Source organism: Syngnathoides biaculeatus, chromosome 23 (assembly GCF_019802595.1).
Source record: "Syngnathoides biaculeatus isolate LvHL_M chromosome 23, ASM1980259v1, whole genome shotgun sequence".
In the NCBI taxonomy this organism is placed as follows: Eukaryota; Metazoa; Chordata; class Actinopteri; order Syngnathiformes; family Syngnathidae; genus Syngnathoides; species Syngnathoides biaculeatus.
This window is the reverse complement of record NC_084662.1, coordinates 7,553,619-7,570,011: the sequence shown is the minus strand read 5'-3', so window position 1 is coordinate 7,570,011 and position 16,393 is coordinate 7,553,619. Positions and strand designations below refer to the sequence as shown.

At 44.8% G+C, this 16,393-nt stretch overlaps 3 protein-coding genes across 10 annotated transcripts in view; all 3 read right to left on the bottom strand.

Moving 5' to 3' along the window:
* ncoa1 (nuclear receptor coactivator 1) overlaps positions 1–4,335 on the bottom strand; it is a 73,367-nt gene extending 69,032 nt beyond the window's left edge. For 5 of the 6 annotated variants that reach the window (XM_061812486.1, XM_061812487.1, XM_061812484.1 and 2 more), the window contains exon 1: positions 3,480–4,335. The gene's annotated coding sequence lies outside the window, so the exon portion shown is untranslated. The remainder of the gene's footprint in view (positions 1–3,479) is intronic. The other variant, XM_061812489.1, reaches the window with a different exon arrangement.
* Positions 4,336–5,634: 1,299 nt separating this feature from the next.
* ptrhd1 (peptidyl-tRNA hydrolase domain containing 1) lies at positions 5,635–7,443 on the bottom strand. The gene is made up of 3 exons (XM_061813093.1): positions 7,431–7,443; positions 6,742–7,061; positions 5,635–5,868 (listed from the first exon to the last, which is right to left on the bottom strand). Exons 1-3 carry the CDS (start codon positions 7,441–7,443, stop codon positions 5,698–5,700), a joined length of 504 nt encoding a protein of 167 aa, XP_061669077.1. The 3' UTR covers positions 5,635–5,697.
* A 673-nt stretch (positions 7,444–8,116) lies between these two features.
* fam184ab (family with sequence similarity 184 member Ab) overlaps positions 8,117–16,393 on the bottom strand; it is a 34,174-nt gene continuing 25,897 nt past the window's right edge. For 2 of the 3 annotated variants that reach the window (XM_061812189.1, XM_061812191.1), the window contains 6 exons: positions 15,372–15,556; positions 12,985–13,131; positions 12,473–12,590; positions 12,086–12,190; positions 10,620–10,900; positions 8,117–8,834 (listed from right to left, as the gene is read on the bottom strand). In XM_061812189.1, the coding sequence (XP_061668173.1) occupies positions 8,750–8,834; positions 10,620–10,900; positions 12,086–12,190; positions 12,473–12,590; positions 12,985–13,131; positions 15,372–15,556 (921 nt within the window). In that variant the 3' untranslated portion in view covers positions 8,117–8,749. The remainder of the gene's footprint in view (positions 8,835–10,619; positions 10,901–12,085; positions 12,191–12,472; positions 12,591–12,984; positions 13,132–15,371; positions 15,557–16,393) is intronic. The other variant, XM_061812190.1, reaches the window with a different exon arrangement.

The window sequence follows — 16,393 nt, the reverse complement described above, 5'->3', positions numbered from 1 at the left end:
CAATCGGCAATCTGCATTTCTTTGCCTTCTACTACAACGGCAGATTAACAAAATAATCTCATTTTCCTACACGACTCTCACAATTATTTGTAGGAAGTAGAAGTGGCAAAAGCTCACAAATCGCGGGGATTTAGTGTACCTGCCTGACCAGATCAAATCCGGCATCACAGCGTCACTATTTGTCTCGAGATGTTAGCAACTTCTGTGCTTAAACAAATTCTGGGTTTGAATTTAAAAAAAAAAAAAAGATCAGCATTGCAAACTCTGGACCAGAACCAGTCTTTTGAGTCACGCTGCAGCAATCAAGCGTTTAAAGCTCAGCATACCAACTGTTAATCCTCACGTCAATTTTCCCGTTTTATACTTGCAAACGCTCACCGGCATACGCTTACATATTGGAGTCCGGCAGATGACAATGCGGTCAGACTAAACATGACACGGCATTCTCCAGGCCGGAAGCCAGCAGGCATTAAAAACTGCTGATTCAAGCGGGGCCGAGTTCTGGCGGCAAGTGTCAGATGCTGATTGAGTGCACTGATAAAATACATATTTTTACCTAACCCTAACTCGCGTAACTTCTCGAGTATAATGTGTCCTCGAGTATAATGCGTACCCCCAAAGTTGACTTAAAAAAATAAAAATAAATAAAAATTAAAAAAAAAACAGGAAAACCCTTCTACCAATGTACAATGCGCACCACCAGTTTGCTGCTACCCATATGCTCAAAATATTGGGAATTATCCGTATTTATATTTTGTTAGGTTTGTACAATTTCTACATTTAAAAAAAAGCAAGCATTTCAATTGTGTGCGCTCTCCCGTTTTTCGTTTTTAATGTGCCCATGACGCTCGTATTACGTAGTTTGAGCTCACGTTGTTTTGATACCGATGGAAAAATGCAAGCTCCCCGAGGAGGTCGTAGAGTTCAGGTTGGTGGCGCACATTACCCTAATAAATATAAATGTGTAACATAAGACATCGAATATCATATCGAAATGTATACGTATACCTTTATTTTATTTTTTTTAACCACTCTATGTACCTGTATACAACTATACAATGTGATTGTATTTTTTTCTTTAATGCGCTCTCTTAAGTTTTTGAAAATATTTTTTGAAAAATTTACTCATTATTTTCGAGAAATTACGGTACTCTTTAAGTGGTAAGTTATCGCTTTCACAGTGTACTTCAGGTACCAGTTTTCAAGCATATCTCAGGATTTAAGGTGCTTGTCTGAAACAGTTCATCGACTGTGGCTGCTGTTTGGGCATTAATACGAATCGTAGCGATGCGAAAAGTGGCCAGCGACACCTGGCCACAGACTACTTCCTGTTGATAAGTGACCTTGGTTGCAGGTGTCCACCGTGTACTCACAACGCGACAAGAGCCTGCTTCATTTGAAAATGGCCGCCCTCGTCGGGCTACGACAAAAAAAAAAAAAAAAAAAACTCGCTAAGGCGGCGGTGAATCTTCCAAACAACCGCTGTACCCTTCGCAGGGTCCACTTTACACAACTTCTCAAGCCGCACCCCCTTTCTGTTTGGAGAGATTAGAAGGAATTCCACAAGCAATATTGCTTACCCGCTCAACTTTGAAAGCCGCCGCAATTTTTGCTTTGAGCTGCCGCACGTACACACGCACAAAAAAAAAAAAAAGTCCAGTGTCAGATGAAGTCGCCGCCTCGAGCTCGAGCTCGTCAGCCTTTCTGGCCCGGATAGTTTAACTCGCTTATCTGACGACATCTTAACCTCGAGAGGCCCCACCAGAATGCTTTCACACACGCAATCAATCAACGCGCACGCGCGACAAAAACAAGTCGCCCGTGGCGCGGGGGGGGACAACCTTTGGATAGGACGCCTTTGACAATCACTTTGAAGGACTCGTTTCAAGGTTCCAAGGTATCGGTCCCTGAGTGCACGCCAGGTGCTAAGGTCCAAGTGGAACCGTTTACTGCCGCCGACATATATTCGTGACATTTTTCAACAATGCAAGAGGGGCTCGCCCAGCTTGTCTGATCAATTCAGGTTTGCAAACATCTGCAATTACTAAAAGATTCCTGTAAATGGAAACATTGCAGTCCTTTGGACTCGAGATCAGAATCACTTTTGAGTAGAAGATAACGATTAAGCGGTGAATCTTGGCCTGCCCCGTTTGATTTTGATTGAGAGAAATACCGAAAGGGACAAGTTAAGCCACATGCATGTAAATTTATGGTATAAACACAATGTGTGTGTCACGACTGCAATATGACGCAACTCAGAGTGAATTAGGAACACAACTTTTAAAAAAATAAAATAAAATAGCCAGACGTTCAACTTGAGCCATGCTTTAAGATATCACTCAAAGCACTATTCAAAATTGTCTCTTTAAATGTGTATTTTGCAATCCATCCATCCATTTTCTTTGCCGCTCATCCTCACGAGGGTCGCAGAGAGAGTGCTGGAGCCTATCCCAGCTGTCGACATACACCCCGAACTGGTCGCCAGCCAATCGCAGGGCACATGGAGACAAACGGCCGCACTTTCAATCACGCCTAGGGGCAATTTAGAGTGTCCAATCAATGTTGCATGTTTTTGGAATGTGGGGGGGGGGGGGGACGGGAGGGCACACCCGGAGAAAACCCACGCAGACACGGGGAGGCCATGCAAACTCCACACAGATGGGGCCGGGACTGAACCCAGGACGTCAGAATTGTGGTGCCAATGCGTAACCAGCTGATCTAGTGTGCCGCCAGTATTTTGCAATATAAAAACATTTCATATTTTATCTTTTTTTAATTTGATCTTATTTTGAAATCTCTTTGAAGGGAACAATGAGTGTAATTAGTTTTGTTTTTCCCTTGACGTAGCGCTTTTGGAGTATGTCAAGTTTCAAGGTACCTGTCTTGAAGTGTACTTGAGGCTCTAAGATACTTTGAAGTACACTTCACTTTGTCAGGGTTTCATCTTTGCTAGTACTTTAAGGTACGAGTCTTGAAGTGTCCCTCGGGTTCTTTGTAAGCCTGCCAGTCTTGCAGTGCACCTTTACAGACAAGTGTCCTCAGCAATCTGTCAGTGAATCCTTAAGACGCTCCCGAAGCCAATTAAGGAGTCGTCGTCCCCCCGGCTCAATTAGATGATGCTAACAGCATTCGCACATGGATGCGTCCCGGCGTCTTTCTATCTCGGCACAGATTAGCCTCCCACCACAACAAAAATACACAAAAAGGATGTCAAGAGGACGAAACATTCATTTAAAAAAAAAAAAAAAAAATTCCGGTGGCAGCGACACCTTGAGGCCGGTCGGATAATCTTACATAAGAGTCTTTGATTAATTTACAGGTGGATCAAGAAGAGAGAATTGCTAGATTTTTTTTTTTTTTTTTTTTTGGGGGGGGGAGCAATGGTACGTGTGTGAGAGCAATCTTGAACAAGGCCGGACGAGGCATCGGCGGCGGGAGGCCGCAGCGGCCGCGTCCCACCGGGATGCAGGCGGGCTTACCTTGTTTTATGGCAGAAGCGGGCGTCGTCGTCGTCGTCGCCCCCTCCCCGGCGGGCTCTCACCACCGCCGCTCCACGGTCGCTGCTTTTCCTTCTCCTTCCCCCGTTTACATCCCACGAGAAGTGGCCGCGCCTCCCCACTGTTTTCGGGGCGTCCGACAACAGTTCAGTTAGCCGAGTTAGCTCCAAGTAGCTAACTTAACTTGATCAGCTTGGCCCAGTTTTTCTTTAATATGATGATGATTATTATTATTATTATTTTGTGGGTGTCGTTCGCTAACTTTGCGTGGTTAACTTTACACCCGCACCGCGGCGGCTGACACGTAACGTCCGCCTCACCAGGAGAGGAAAAAAAAAAAAAAAAAACACGCGTACGGCGTCAAGTTGGGCTTTTTTTGTCTCTGTTATTCGCAGGCTGGCTAACAAGTTAACCTCGGCGTCTGTTGACAAACAACCCTGCGTGGAGGAGGAGGAGGCGGCGGCGGCGGCGGCGGCGAGGGGGGGTGGAAGTCACCCACGACTCTAAGCCAACGAGCGTCAACGTCAGTTAGCTTAGCCACGGCTAAACAGCCTGGCTAAGCACCCACACCGCGCTGGACGCCCGCCCCCCCCCCTCTCCTAAAAAAAAAAAAATTCGGCGTCCACCCGCCTGGAGTCTTCCCCCCTCCCCCCCTCCGCGGTGGTGGCGGCGGCGGCGCTGCCGGTGGTGGGGCGGCTCGGCGTGTCAGTCCCGTGCGCGGCCGAGCCCGCGCGGCGCTCTCGGTGGCCCAGTTCGCCGAGGAAGCTCGTCGCTGTGCTCCGCGCTCTCCGCCATTTCCGAGCTCGTTCTCGCTTCTCCTTCTCCCAACACAAACAAACAGCGGCGCCGGGGGCGCGCGCCGGGGCGTGCGTGACATGCGTGCGCGCTCACGGGGAAAAGCGCCCGAAAAAAACGTTACGTTCATGGGTTCATGCATTGAAAAATAATCATGAAAAAAACACTACTAACACAATAATGCTGACTTTGTAAAGCGTCATTGGCAGAGAGGTATTTATTCATCTATTTATGTCATTTATTTATTTGTACAGCGTATTTCATACACAAGGTAACTCTTTAGATGATTAAAAGCGTTCAAAACGAAAAGCACAATTAAAACAGGTTTTAGTCTAAGAAATATCGCTGAAAAGTGGAAGTACTATTAAAACGCAATGAGGAAAACTGAAGAGTTTTAAACCTGGATTTAGAAATATTCGCAATTGGGGCTGACGTCACTTCCGTTGACAATTTATTCAACTTATTCCATTTTTTTTCTTTCTGTATAACAGCTGAATGCTGCTTCACCGTGTTTGCTCAATCATTAGACCCGAGTCAGTCGATATCAGAGCCCTACCGGGTTTGTGCTCAGTACCTAAACCGTTTAGTGATTTATAGACCAGTAGCAGAACTTTCTCGTCGATTCTAAAGCTAACTGGAAGCCCGTGCAAAGAGTTTTGAATTGCTGTTATATATTCTGAACGAGCTGCAGCTGTTTAATGCTCTTTTTGGGAACCCCTGTCAGAAGACCCTTACAGTAGTCAAGCCTGGTCCGCTTGACACGTGCAAGCCTTCAGTCTAGATATGTTCTGCAAATGGCAAAAGGCGCTTTTAGTCATTGATTTCATATGAGTGTCAAAGTCCAGGTTGTAATCTATCAGAACGCCAAGGTTTCGGATTTGGTCTTGCTTTTTTTTTTTTTTCCCCTTCTGTATTGCCATAAACAATTCTCAGTTTTGTTGTGGTTTAGTTGAAGGAGATTTGGCCTGATCCAGTTATTTATCTGCTTTTCAAAGTGGCAAAACACTTCAACTGGAGACGCTGCTACGTATACGCGTGTGTCATCTGCATAGCCATGATAGTCAAAACTAAGCAGGAGGGGTATCAAGAACTGACCCCTGAGGGACCCCATATGTCATTGCCATTTGTTGAGATGGAGGACTTCCAATGGTTACAAAGTAGCTCCTTTGTTCCGGGCGGGTCCTGAAACATTTAAGGACCTTTAGTCCTACCCATGCACTGAAATCCAAGAATGGCAAAATTAGCATTCAATCTGATATCATTTTGCACTCTGATGAGAGCAGATTCTGTACTCTGGTTAGTTCGGAAACCTGATCGAAATTTGTCACAAGCAACGTGGACAAACATTGAAAAGCTATTTTAATACAATGCAATCACAATGGCAGCCATGTTTTCCGGTAAGAGATCACTTGAAGAGCTTGAAGTCGCCGAGCAGCGGCTGCAGCAGTTCTTTGGGATGCGGCTTCACGGCCAGGCAGGTGGCCACGTTCTCGGGCTGCTCAATCCAAAGCTTGTGGCCCACGCCGGCCTGGGTCAGGCGCTCAGACAAACCAAAGAGGGCGGCCTCGTCCGGCGCCTGGGCGAGACAAAAGGAAGCGGGACGCGGTTTTATTATCTGTTGTGGAAACAGCTCGGTGGGCATAATTAAATTAATTGCAACTCCTCCCAATGTGCACAACAGGGCCACCAAGAAACAGTAAAATACAGTCATGAAGACAAAGAATGTCGGAACTACTTCAAGAGACTGTAAACTGCAGTAATATTTGGTCTTTCTCACAGAAAATATAGTATATATACGCCAGTGAGTATTGTTAATTTGCTGTTGCTTTCTGTCTGTGTTATTACACGGTTTGTGTATACATATCTGTTGTTTAAAGGGTTCTAACAGCGAGTAACGACATTTTTTGTTAACCCGTCTATGGCATTTTGCGTTGCGCATTAGCTTTAAGCTAGCTCTTTTTTTTTTGAAGAACGATGCATCATGCAGAACTTCTGCTCGTCACACGGTGAGTTGAGTTCACTGGCGTTATTTTGCACTTGCATTGCAAAGCTTGTACTTCCAATGAAGGTTTGAATCTAAAAAAAAACCTCGTAAAGTAAGGTCACTCGCATCTCAAGGCACCGCTGTACTTCACATCTTGGGCAAAAGCAAAAATACGAAATCGATCCAAGGTGAAGATCCCTTTGTGCAGCAGCCATTTAAAGGTTGCTTACATTTTACGAATGATTTTTTTTTTTTTTTAAAAAACAACAACAACAACAATTCCGCCGAGTGTTACGACTTTTGGGAGTCAATGGACTGTGGTTCGGCAGGAACAGCAGGAACCTTCACTGACTAAAGCAACAAAAACGTCGTCAGTTGTGAGCGAACGCCACATTTTACGATGAACAAAAAAATGAGAAAACATGACATGATCGTGTTTTAAATCTGCTTCTCGTGCGCGCTCACCGCGAGCACCACTTTGTGCATGGCGTCGAGCTCGGCCAAGTAGCTCTGCGTGTCCAAGTCGGCGTAGTGGAGGTGGACGGCGGCCGTGGCGGCGTGGCACGCCTGCGCGATGACGGCTCCCAGCGGCCACGACAGCTTGTGGACCAGGTCCGAGCGGACCACCACGTACTGAACCAGGCGGCCGGGGCGACCGGCGGCTCCCGTGGCAGCCATTTGTTTTCGCCACGGCGCGTGTTTATGTTCCGGGTTAAGGACTCGCCGCTTGACCGAAGTGATGGCGCTTCTGCCATCTGTCGACGCGGAATGGGAATTGCAAGTGCCTCCAAGTCACATTGGTGGAATAAATAAATGCTTGGAGGGTTCAGGTTTGATCCATCCATTTTCTTAGCCGCTTATCCTCACATGGGTCGCGGGCAGTGCCGGAGCCAAAGCCAAACCCAGCTGACAACGGGCACACCCTCAATTGGTCGCCGCCCAATCGCAGGGCACGTGGAGACAGAAACCGGTCCAGCTCACAATCACACCTTGGGGCAATTTAGTCTCCAATCAATGGATGTTTTTGGGATGTGGGAGGAAACCGGAGTGCCCGCAGAAAAGCCACGCAGGCACAGGGAGAACATGCAAACTCCATACAGTCTGGGCCGGGGTTCGAACCCCAGTCCTCAGAACTGTGAGGCCAATGCTCTCACCAGTGGCGCTCATCAAATTTAACGTGTTTTGTATTTTTTTTTAAATTGAATATGTTTTATGCATATTTATAGTGCTGTATAAGTAATGGAAAAATCATTGCTATTGGATTTTATTCAAATCAAACACAAACGCATCCTTTTAAATGTTTCATTTTTACTGAAATTATTTTGTGAAATTTCCACGGGAAACGTTTATTAAATATAAACTCAGTTCTTCAAAGAAAAGTATTACAATTAATTTTAACAGATACTTCTACTACTTTTATTAAACTCTACTTTCAACCACTCAAGTCATTAGAATCTCAAAAAATATATGTTTGTGCACAATTTGAATTCATAATGTTTATCACGCAAACATACATATGACTCATATCTATGTGAAGAAAATGTTCCAAGCGGGTTTGCCAAATATCAGACGAGAAACACGAATGTCACAATAATCCTTTATTAAGCATACACATTATAATATAAATATAAAATGCTATTTTTGCTCTTAAAATCGGTGAGACATCATTTGTATCTGTGTAGAGACAGACAAGCATACAAACAAGAGTTTTATAGTCTACCAAAAAAATAATAATAATAATAATTTTCTTCATCTCGACGAGGATGTTGGCGACCCAAAGACGGACGGAGAAGCAGCTTTTCCTTTTCATGACTAGTATTTTTTTTGGGGGGGGGGGGGGGGGTGCACAGGAAGAGCAACAAGGACCTCTAAACGCCACGCATGTCTACTTCTCACTTGGAGTCCAAATAAAAAATAAAATGAAATCAACTTTAACTCCACTGGCAACGATGAGAACGAGTGGCGGAAAGCAAGTCAAACATCCAACGTAGAAGATGGCGACGACGGACGCGGGCCACGTCTGCTCCACAACGCCGCGGCACGAAAGGCGTTGAGAGCAATTTTTCCGCTCGCCTTGATGCCCGCGTACTCGTCCGCCCTTTGACCTCACCGGTCGGTCAGGACAATTCCAGCTCGGGTACGAGTTACTAGTAAGATTTCATTGCAGGTGGGTGGCACTAGTAGTGGCAAAATGTTACTAGTAAGACAGACATTCTGCTAGCGCGCTGAGCTGTCAGTGAGGACAAAGAGCGCACTAGTACTCACGCTGAAGATGAACTACGTCGTCATTTATTTCATAAACTGAACCAAGCCTGAAAGACATTTTTTTTAAACAATATAGAAAAAAAAATCCAGACTTTTTTTAGTTTTATTTTTTCAACATTTGGCTGACATGCTGCTGAATTGTGGTGTGGTGTTTTGTTTTGTTTCTGCAAGTGTGTGTTTGCGTGTTTGTGCGCCCGCACGTCGTCAATCAAAAGGAAAAGTACTGAGCGAACCACTCCTGCCGCTGCTGAGCGTCCGGGAGGTCGATGGCGGCGTCCTTGGGCTCAGGAGGGCTGCACGACAGGAAACAGCACAAAAACAAAAGTCACATGCGCGACGCGCCGATTCCGCGGTACATCGTATACGGGGATGACACGAGGGGTTGTGGGAGAAGGTATAATAAATAGCAAAATGACGTGGAAGGCGGCCCGCATTTTCTGGTTCAATTATGAACTCCACAACTTTTAGATTACATTTTTTTTCATTGAAGAACATTTGTGAAAAACAAGAGAGGCTTGTTTGTCGAATTATCGATCAGATTTTTTGTTTTGTATTTCATTTATCTATTAATTACCAAAGACTCTCATCATCAGCATCAGGCTGTGCTGCAAATGCTGTTGTAATGCCGCGGCTGTCCACCAGAGGGAGACAATCGCCACTTTAACATCTCCAGTGCAGGCCCTGCAAGACCGGAATGACTCATCCCTCTTTAATCATCATTCCACATCTTTTTTTTTTTTTTTTTTTTGCATATTTTTTGACACTTTTCACCGAGTTGAAAATATTCCCTTTCGTGCACCAAAGTCATAATTCAAGACAGAAGTGCCTATCCGAGACATTTATGAAAATTAATGAGGCGATTTGAATGATTTAGAAAAAGACGTGCGGAGAGCGAGCAATGGGCGTAACCTTTTAACACAGAGTGGATGCACTCTACTGTATGTGACCTCATACTGTCAGTGCTGTGTGTGGAGGCCCCGAGCCACCGTTCATGAATGTTATTTCATAATTTATTGTGATTGTTTTTTTTGTTTTGTTTTTTTTACCCACTCCCAACTCGCTTTTAAGTTTTCTGAGCAATTAGCAAGCCCGTGTGAAAACTCAACGCCGGACGCGTGCACGGCAAATGCGCACGCACGTGTTGACTTTTGGCGGCTTTCGCCGGCGTGCTAGCGTGAAAGTTTCATCAAAACGGCGACGAGAAAAAACGGAAAAACATTCAACGGATGAATATGAAGATGAGCACGGGTGACAAAAAAAAAAAATGGACGATAACAGCAACGACGCACACACATAAAACAAAAACATCAACATGTGCACGCAAACGTGCTCCTTTTGCATCCCAAGGCCATTCTTCATGTCTCCTGCCGAGTCACGGCAAAGAGCAAACCCCGCCCGTCAGCGGCAACCATCCAATCACGTCGTGGCAGTGATAAATGGGAAATTTCATTTGGTTAGAGGCGGTTTGTGATTGGTTGAACGTCCGCTAAAAATGATATTTTTTCAACTGCCATTATATTGTTACCGTATTATTTATCTACATATTTATCCATCCATTTTCTTTGCCGCTTATCCTCACAAGGGTAAGAGCTGGAGCCTATCCCAGCTGTCAACGGGAAGGAGGCCGGGGTACGCCCTGAACTGGTCGCCAGCCAATCGCAGGGCACATTCGAGACAAACAACCAATCACAATCACACCTTGGGGCAATTTTGAGCGTCCAATTAATGTTGCATGTTTTTGGAATGTGGGAGGAAACAGGAGAAAACCCAGACAGGCACGGGGAGAACATGCAAACTCCACGCAGGCGGGGCCGGGATCCAACCCGGGTCCTCAGAACTGTGAGGCCGACCCTATACCAGCTGATCCACTGTGCCGCCTACATATTTGCTAAATGGAATTATCATGATTCATTTGATTTTGTACTCAGCAACCCTCCCCGGCCAACCACCGTTCCCCCCGCCTGACCGCTGGCCAATCGGATCTTTTGCCGGATCGAGCTCTGTGATTGGATGACTTTTGACCCCCCCCCCCCCCCCGTCCGCCGCCCACCGGGCCTGAGATGCTCTCTCGCTCTCACCTCGTGAACTTCTTGGGTTCTGTGGGAGGGGTCGGCGGCGGGGGAAGAGGTTTGTTGGCGTTCAGCTCGAGGTGGTGGAGGAGGAGAGGGGGGCGGGCAAGGGGTTCGAGGCGGCCGGGATGGGTCGGGGGCGGCGGCGGAGGCGGCGGCGGCCGGGGCGGCGGCTGCTGCTGCGGGCCGCCCCCGAGGCCCGCCGGGCCAGAGCCGGCTGCCTCCGGAACCCTGAAACCGGCGGAGCTGCCGAATCTGCTCGCCGCCGCTTTCTCATTCTTTCGCTTTTGCTACACAGAAAGAAAGGAAGGGGGGGAGGTGGGGTGGGGTGGGGGGGGGGGGCACGGGAAGTGGAGAGAAGGGAGTTCAAAGCAAAAATAAGGTTGAAAATAATCCCCCCCCCCCCCCCAAAAAAAAAAAAAAATGAATTTGGTCAAGGAAAAAAAAAGAAAAATGGGAAAATGAGGAAAAGTCCCAAAGGCGCGCTGACGCGATCATCTCGACCGCGGAGCCCACCCACGCTCGGTGGGCTTCGGACATCCAAATGGCTTGGAAAGCAAAGTGAGACGGTCGGAGTGTGTGTGTGTGTGTGTGTGTGTGTGTGGGGGGGGGGGGGGGTTGGGGTTACAACGACGCAAAACAACAACAACAACAACAACAACACAAAACACACACAAAGATACCACTTCGATGGACAACGTGCGATGGGAAAATGACAACAATGACGTCATCGAGCTCGCTCGCCGCCATTGACAACTTTTCAGCTGAGCGATGCTTTGGGGAGGGGGCTAAAATTATTATTTTTTTTTTTAAGTCGAGGAAGTAAAATTAAAAAGAATGTGTTAAGTGCAAAAGACTTAAAAACATTAAAAGTAAAAATGGGTTAAAAAAAAAGTTTAAAAATGTATTTAAAAAGTTAAAATGTTCAAAGTGATAAAGTAAAAAATAAAAATTATGCTTAAATAAAGCATATAAACAAAACGTTTTTTTTTTAATTGAAAAATCATGATGATCTAATCGTAGGACAAAAATGAAATGTTATTAAAAGTCAGTTAAAAAAGGATAAAAAAGTAAAGTACTCAAGGTAGAAGTTATTATATAAGCTAGAAAAATGTATCAAATAAAAGTTTAAAAGTTATTAAAATGAAATCATAAAAGCTTTTAAAAGTAAAGCAAAGTTTAAAAAGAATTAAGTCACTTAAAAAGTTAAAAAAAAACATTAAAAATTGATTAGTAAAAAGGATAAAATGACACAAGTAGTAAAGTAAAAAATAAAGATGAATTCCAAAAAAAGGTTAAAAAGTATTAAAACCAGAATTAAAAAAGTGAAAACTATAAAAACCAACACGGAAAGTTAAAAAAAAAAAGTATTGAAAGCATGAAAATGAAAGCGCAACTGTTTTCAGCGGCTGAAATGAGAAGCTGGAAAACGTTGTTAGCAGCCGGAGATGCGGCGGCGGCGGCGGCGGCGCTACCTTGATGAGCGGGTTGATGACCCCCACGTTGGGGCTGGCGTTGAACACTTTGTTGAAGTTGCTCTCGCGGTTCACCAGCTCCAACTGGTAGAACTTCTTGTCATCCTGGAGTGGAGGCAAGCGATTACACGTCAGCTTTACAGGCGCCGCCGCCGTCTACACGCCAAAAGGTAATTGCACCCCCTGGTGGCACCACGGACAAACAGCGCTTGTATTTCACATTGAAAAATAATTATGCCGATGAATATTGAAGGCTTCAAACATCATTTGGTTGATTTCAGGTTTCTGATTAGCTTAAAATGGAAATTGCAGATGACGTCATAGCGCCACCTGCTGCTTTGGCATGCACATGACGCTATTTTTTTTTTTTTTTTTTTGGGTACTTACCACCAACTTCTTGACGAGCGATTCCCTCTCGGACACCATGTCCTTGAGCTCGGCGATCATCTGGAGGTCCTCAGGGCGACTCTCGCGGTTCCTGAACTTCTCCTCGGTGCCTTCCAGCCTGTCGCCCCCCCCCCCAAAAAAAATAAAATAAACTGAGTAACTCCATTTCTTTATGACGTTTTGATCAGGAAAAACACATCATAAAAAAATAACTTTCATCGTCTCCATTTTCTGAGCAGCCGCGGCAGAAATCGATCGAGTGAAGATGAATTGGTGTGAAATATCGCCGCCGCGATCGCTTGTCCTAAAAAGCTAAACACTTAACGGCGCTCGAAAACTCGCAATTCAGAAGTCTGACATTTAAATGTCACTTTTTACAGGAAAAGGCGGCAAAATAATAAGCGGTGGCCTTTTTAAAAGCAGATAAATAAAAAAAAAAAAAAAAAAAAAGAAGCATTTCTCATTCATCAACTTTGCACTTCGACGTTCCCGGGAAGCGAAATTGCACGTACAGAATTTGCAGGGCAGAGATCTTGTCCTTGAGGACCTCCTGCGCCTTGTTGAAGTCGGCCAGCATGTTGTGCGTCTCTTTGCTGTGCACGGCGCTCAGCTCGGACAGTTCGCGCTCGTGACGCTTCTGCAGCTCCTGCTCGTGAGCCCTGCGCGCAAAAACAACGCACAAACCCACCGTCAGAGCTTTTTGATCGCTTCACGACAAAAACACACAAAACCGCAAGCAACCTTCACAAGTGTCTTAGGGTGGTGGAAAATAATTCATGGCGTGATGTATCATAATGTTACCGTAATAATCTGTTCTTGTCCCCCCCAACAAAAAAAATGTTTTGTTTTTTTTTTTTTTACAATAAAAGTACAATAATAACCGGACATAAACATCCAGATATACAGTACGTGGGGAAGACAACGAAACTCAGGAAGTCACAGTAATATCAGCAGTTCTTCACAGAGGATAAAGAATATACACATCTTTTATGATATTGCGTCAACGCACAAATGTCATTTATAGATATTGTGATACATCAGTGTCTTCTACGATAATCATATTGACGTTGCGGGCGGCACGGTGGCTCAGCTGGAAAAGCGTCGGCCTCACAGTTCTGAGGTCCCAGGTTCGATCCCGGATCCACCTGTGTGGACTTTGCACGTTCTCCCCGTGCCTGCGTGGGTTTTCTCCGGGTAGTCCGGTTTCCTCCCGCACCCCCAAAACATGCAGCATTAATCGGACTCTCTAAATTGCCCCGAGGTGTGATTGTAAGTGCGGCTGTTTGTCTCCATGCGCCCTGCGATCGGCTGGCGACCAGTCCAGGGTGTGCCCCGCCCCCTCCCCGTTGACAGCTGTCATAGCCTCCAGCACTCTCCGCGACCCTCGTGAGGATAAGCAGCCAAGAAAATGGATGGATGGACGTATCATGATCTGTTCCGGATCGGATCGATTCACCGGCATCAATTATTAGCCGAAAACGGTATCGTCATTTATCACAATACCGTATTGTTTTAATACATCAAATATCGATTTGAAAAGTAAAATTGTCTTTCACGATACTTTACCAATACACCCGCGCGGAATATTGTAATCTTATCGCACACACAATACAGTATCGCTCGCAGACGATGCGATGTATCATGTCGTAATCAATTACGGAACAACGGCAAATATCCGCATTGTGGTGTGCGGTCATCAATTATGAACACCGGCATCGGTGAACGGTTTTCATATTGCTCGTCTTCCTCACTCGCCGCATCCGTTCGCTTATTTCATTATTTGCTATTTTTAGCTCTCTGACCGGCCGTTACATAACGTGCGCGTGGCGGGCGCGCACACGCATTTTAATGAGTAGCGAGATCAACGGAGGGTTCCCAGAACGTTCCAGAAGCCCGGCGCAATCGGGAACGTCCAGATTACGGCAATATTTCTCGTCTTTTTAGTGACCCGCGTGGGGGGGGCAGTTTGGTGGCAAAATTGCCCGTTTTTTGGCATATTTTTTGAACAAAATAGCAAAACGTGGTCAAATGTAGCTTTTTTGGAAGCAAATATAGTATTAAAAATAGTCGCCCCGAGGGATTTATTTTGTTGTTGTTGTCAATTTGGAAATCAGACGATAATATATTTGTCATCCATGACAGCTGCTGTGGCACCGGTGTCAAACTCAAAGCTCGAGGGGTCAGATCTGGACCGCCACGTGATTTAATGCGGCCCGCGAAGGCCCGTTTTTGGCATATTTTTGAACAAAATAGCAAAACGTGGTCAAATGTAGCTTTTTTGGAAGCAAATATAGTATTAAAAATAGTCGCCCCGAGGGATTTATTTTGTTGTTATTGTCAATTTGGAAATCAGACGATAATATATTTGTCATCCATGACAGCTGCTGTGGCACCGGTGTCAAACTCAAAGCTCGAGGGGTCAGATCTGGACCGCCACGTGATTTAATGCGGCCCGCGAAGACCCGTTTTTGGCATATTTTTGAACAAAATAGCAAAACGTGGTCAAATGTAGCTTTTTTTGGAAGCAAATCTACTTTTAAAAAATAGCTGCCCCGAAGGATTTATTTTGTTGTTGTTGTCAATTTGGAAATCAGACGATAATATATTTGTCATCCATGACAGCTGCTGTGGCACCGGTGTCAAACTCAAAGCTCGAGGGGTCAGATCTGGACCGCCACGTGATTTAATGCGGCCCGCGAAGGCAAACCATCTGTCAACCTTCAGCGATTCTTCTGAAAATCCATCCATCCATTTTCTTAGCCGCTCATCCTCACGACGGTGAGGGGGACCCGGGACCTCAGAACTGTGAGGCCACCGCTGCCTCTCGTGAAAATCTGTCCCAAAATTTCAAGTCGTCATCCCTCCTAAATGACAAGATTGAGCTCTTCCAGCGACCGACCTGATCTGCTGGTTGGCCTCGCTGCGTATCTTGAGCAGCTCCTTGCCTTTGAGCTCCAGCTCCTTGGTGAGGCTGCTGATGTTCTCGTTGAGCGTGTGGATTTGGTGGTCCAGCTGCGCCACGTGCTTCTTCCTGCGCGTCACTTCCTCCTGCAGCTCGGCCACGCGACCCAGCAGCTCGCGCTCCTGACGGCCACAAACGCCAGACCCGATGTGACAATAAAAAGTCAAAACAAAACGTTTGCGACAAAATCAACTGGGACATTGTATGTGTTCTTATGGATTTTTTTTTTAAATTTAGGATATGAATTGCACTTTTTAAAAAAATGTGAAATGATAAAATTACTGGGGATACGGAATTTTAGAACGGCAATTCATTTGAGGAAAATAACTTCAAATGTGTAATGTCAAATATTTCATTTGAATAGGAATTCATTCTCATCTTTTAATAATTTATGATTAATCATATTATTAATTATTTCTTAGCAATTTTATTTTAATTAATAATTATTAATAAGTATGGCCATTGTATTAATATTTTTGTATTACTTATGATTATAACAATATACATACAATTGTTTATTTGACACCATTTCAATCATGCTATTTCTAATAAATAAAAGTGAATACTGAAAGTAAAATCTCCTGTACATGTACAAATGTTCATTGTACTAATGCTGTTATCTTATTATATACGGGACAAGCCCAAAGAAAAAGAAGATACGATAAATATTTTCATTTAATTTTTTTTGTAATATTATCATTTTATTCAATAGACTAAAATACCAATTTAAGTGTGTTTGTAAAATGGTTTGTTTTGCTGTTTTTATTTCCTTATTTACAATAAATGAATCAGGCAAACCTTTTATTCGATATGTATTTCACCTAATTTTCGGCCTACAGAGCGCACCTGATTATAAGCCTCACCCAGTACGTTTGTAAAGGAAATACCTTTTGATACTGTACATAAGCTGCACCTGTGTATAAGCCGCAAGTGCCCACATCGAAACACGAAATATTTAC

Excerpts from the sequence above, each read along its gene's own strand:
- ptrhd1 (XM_061813093.1), bottom strand. Across the intron at positions 5,869-6,741 it reads TGCACAAAGTGGTGCTCGCG|GCGCCGGACGAGGCCGCCCT; the intron begins GTGAGCGCGCAC and ends TGTCTCGCCCAG.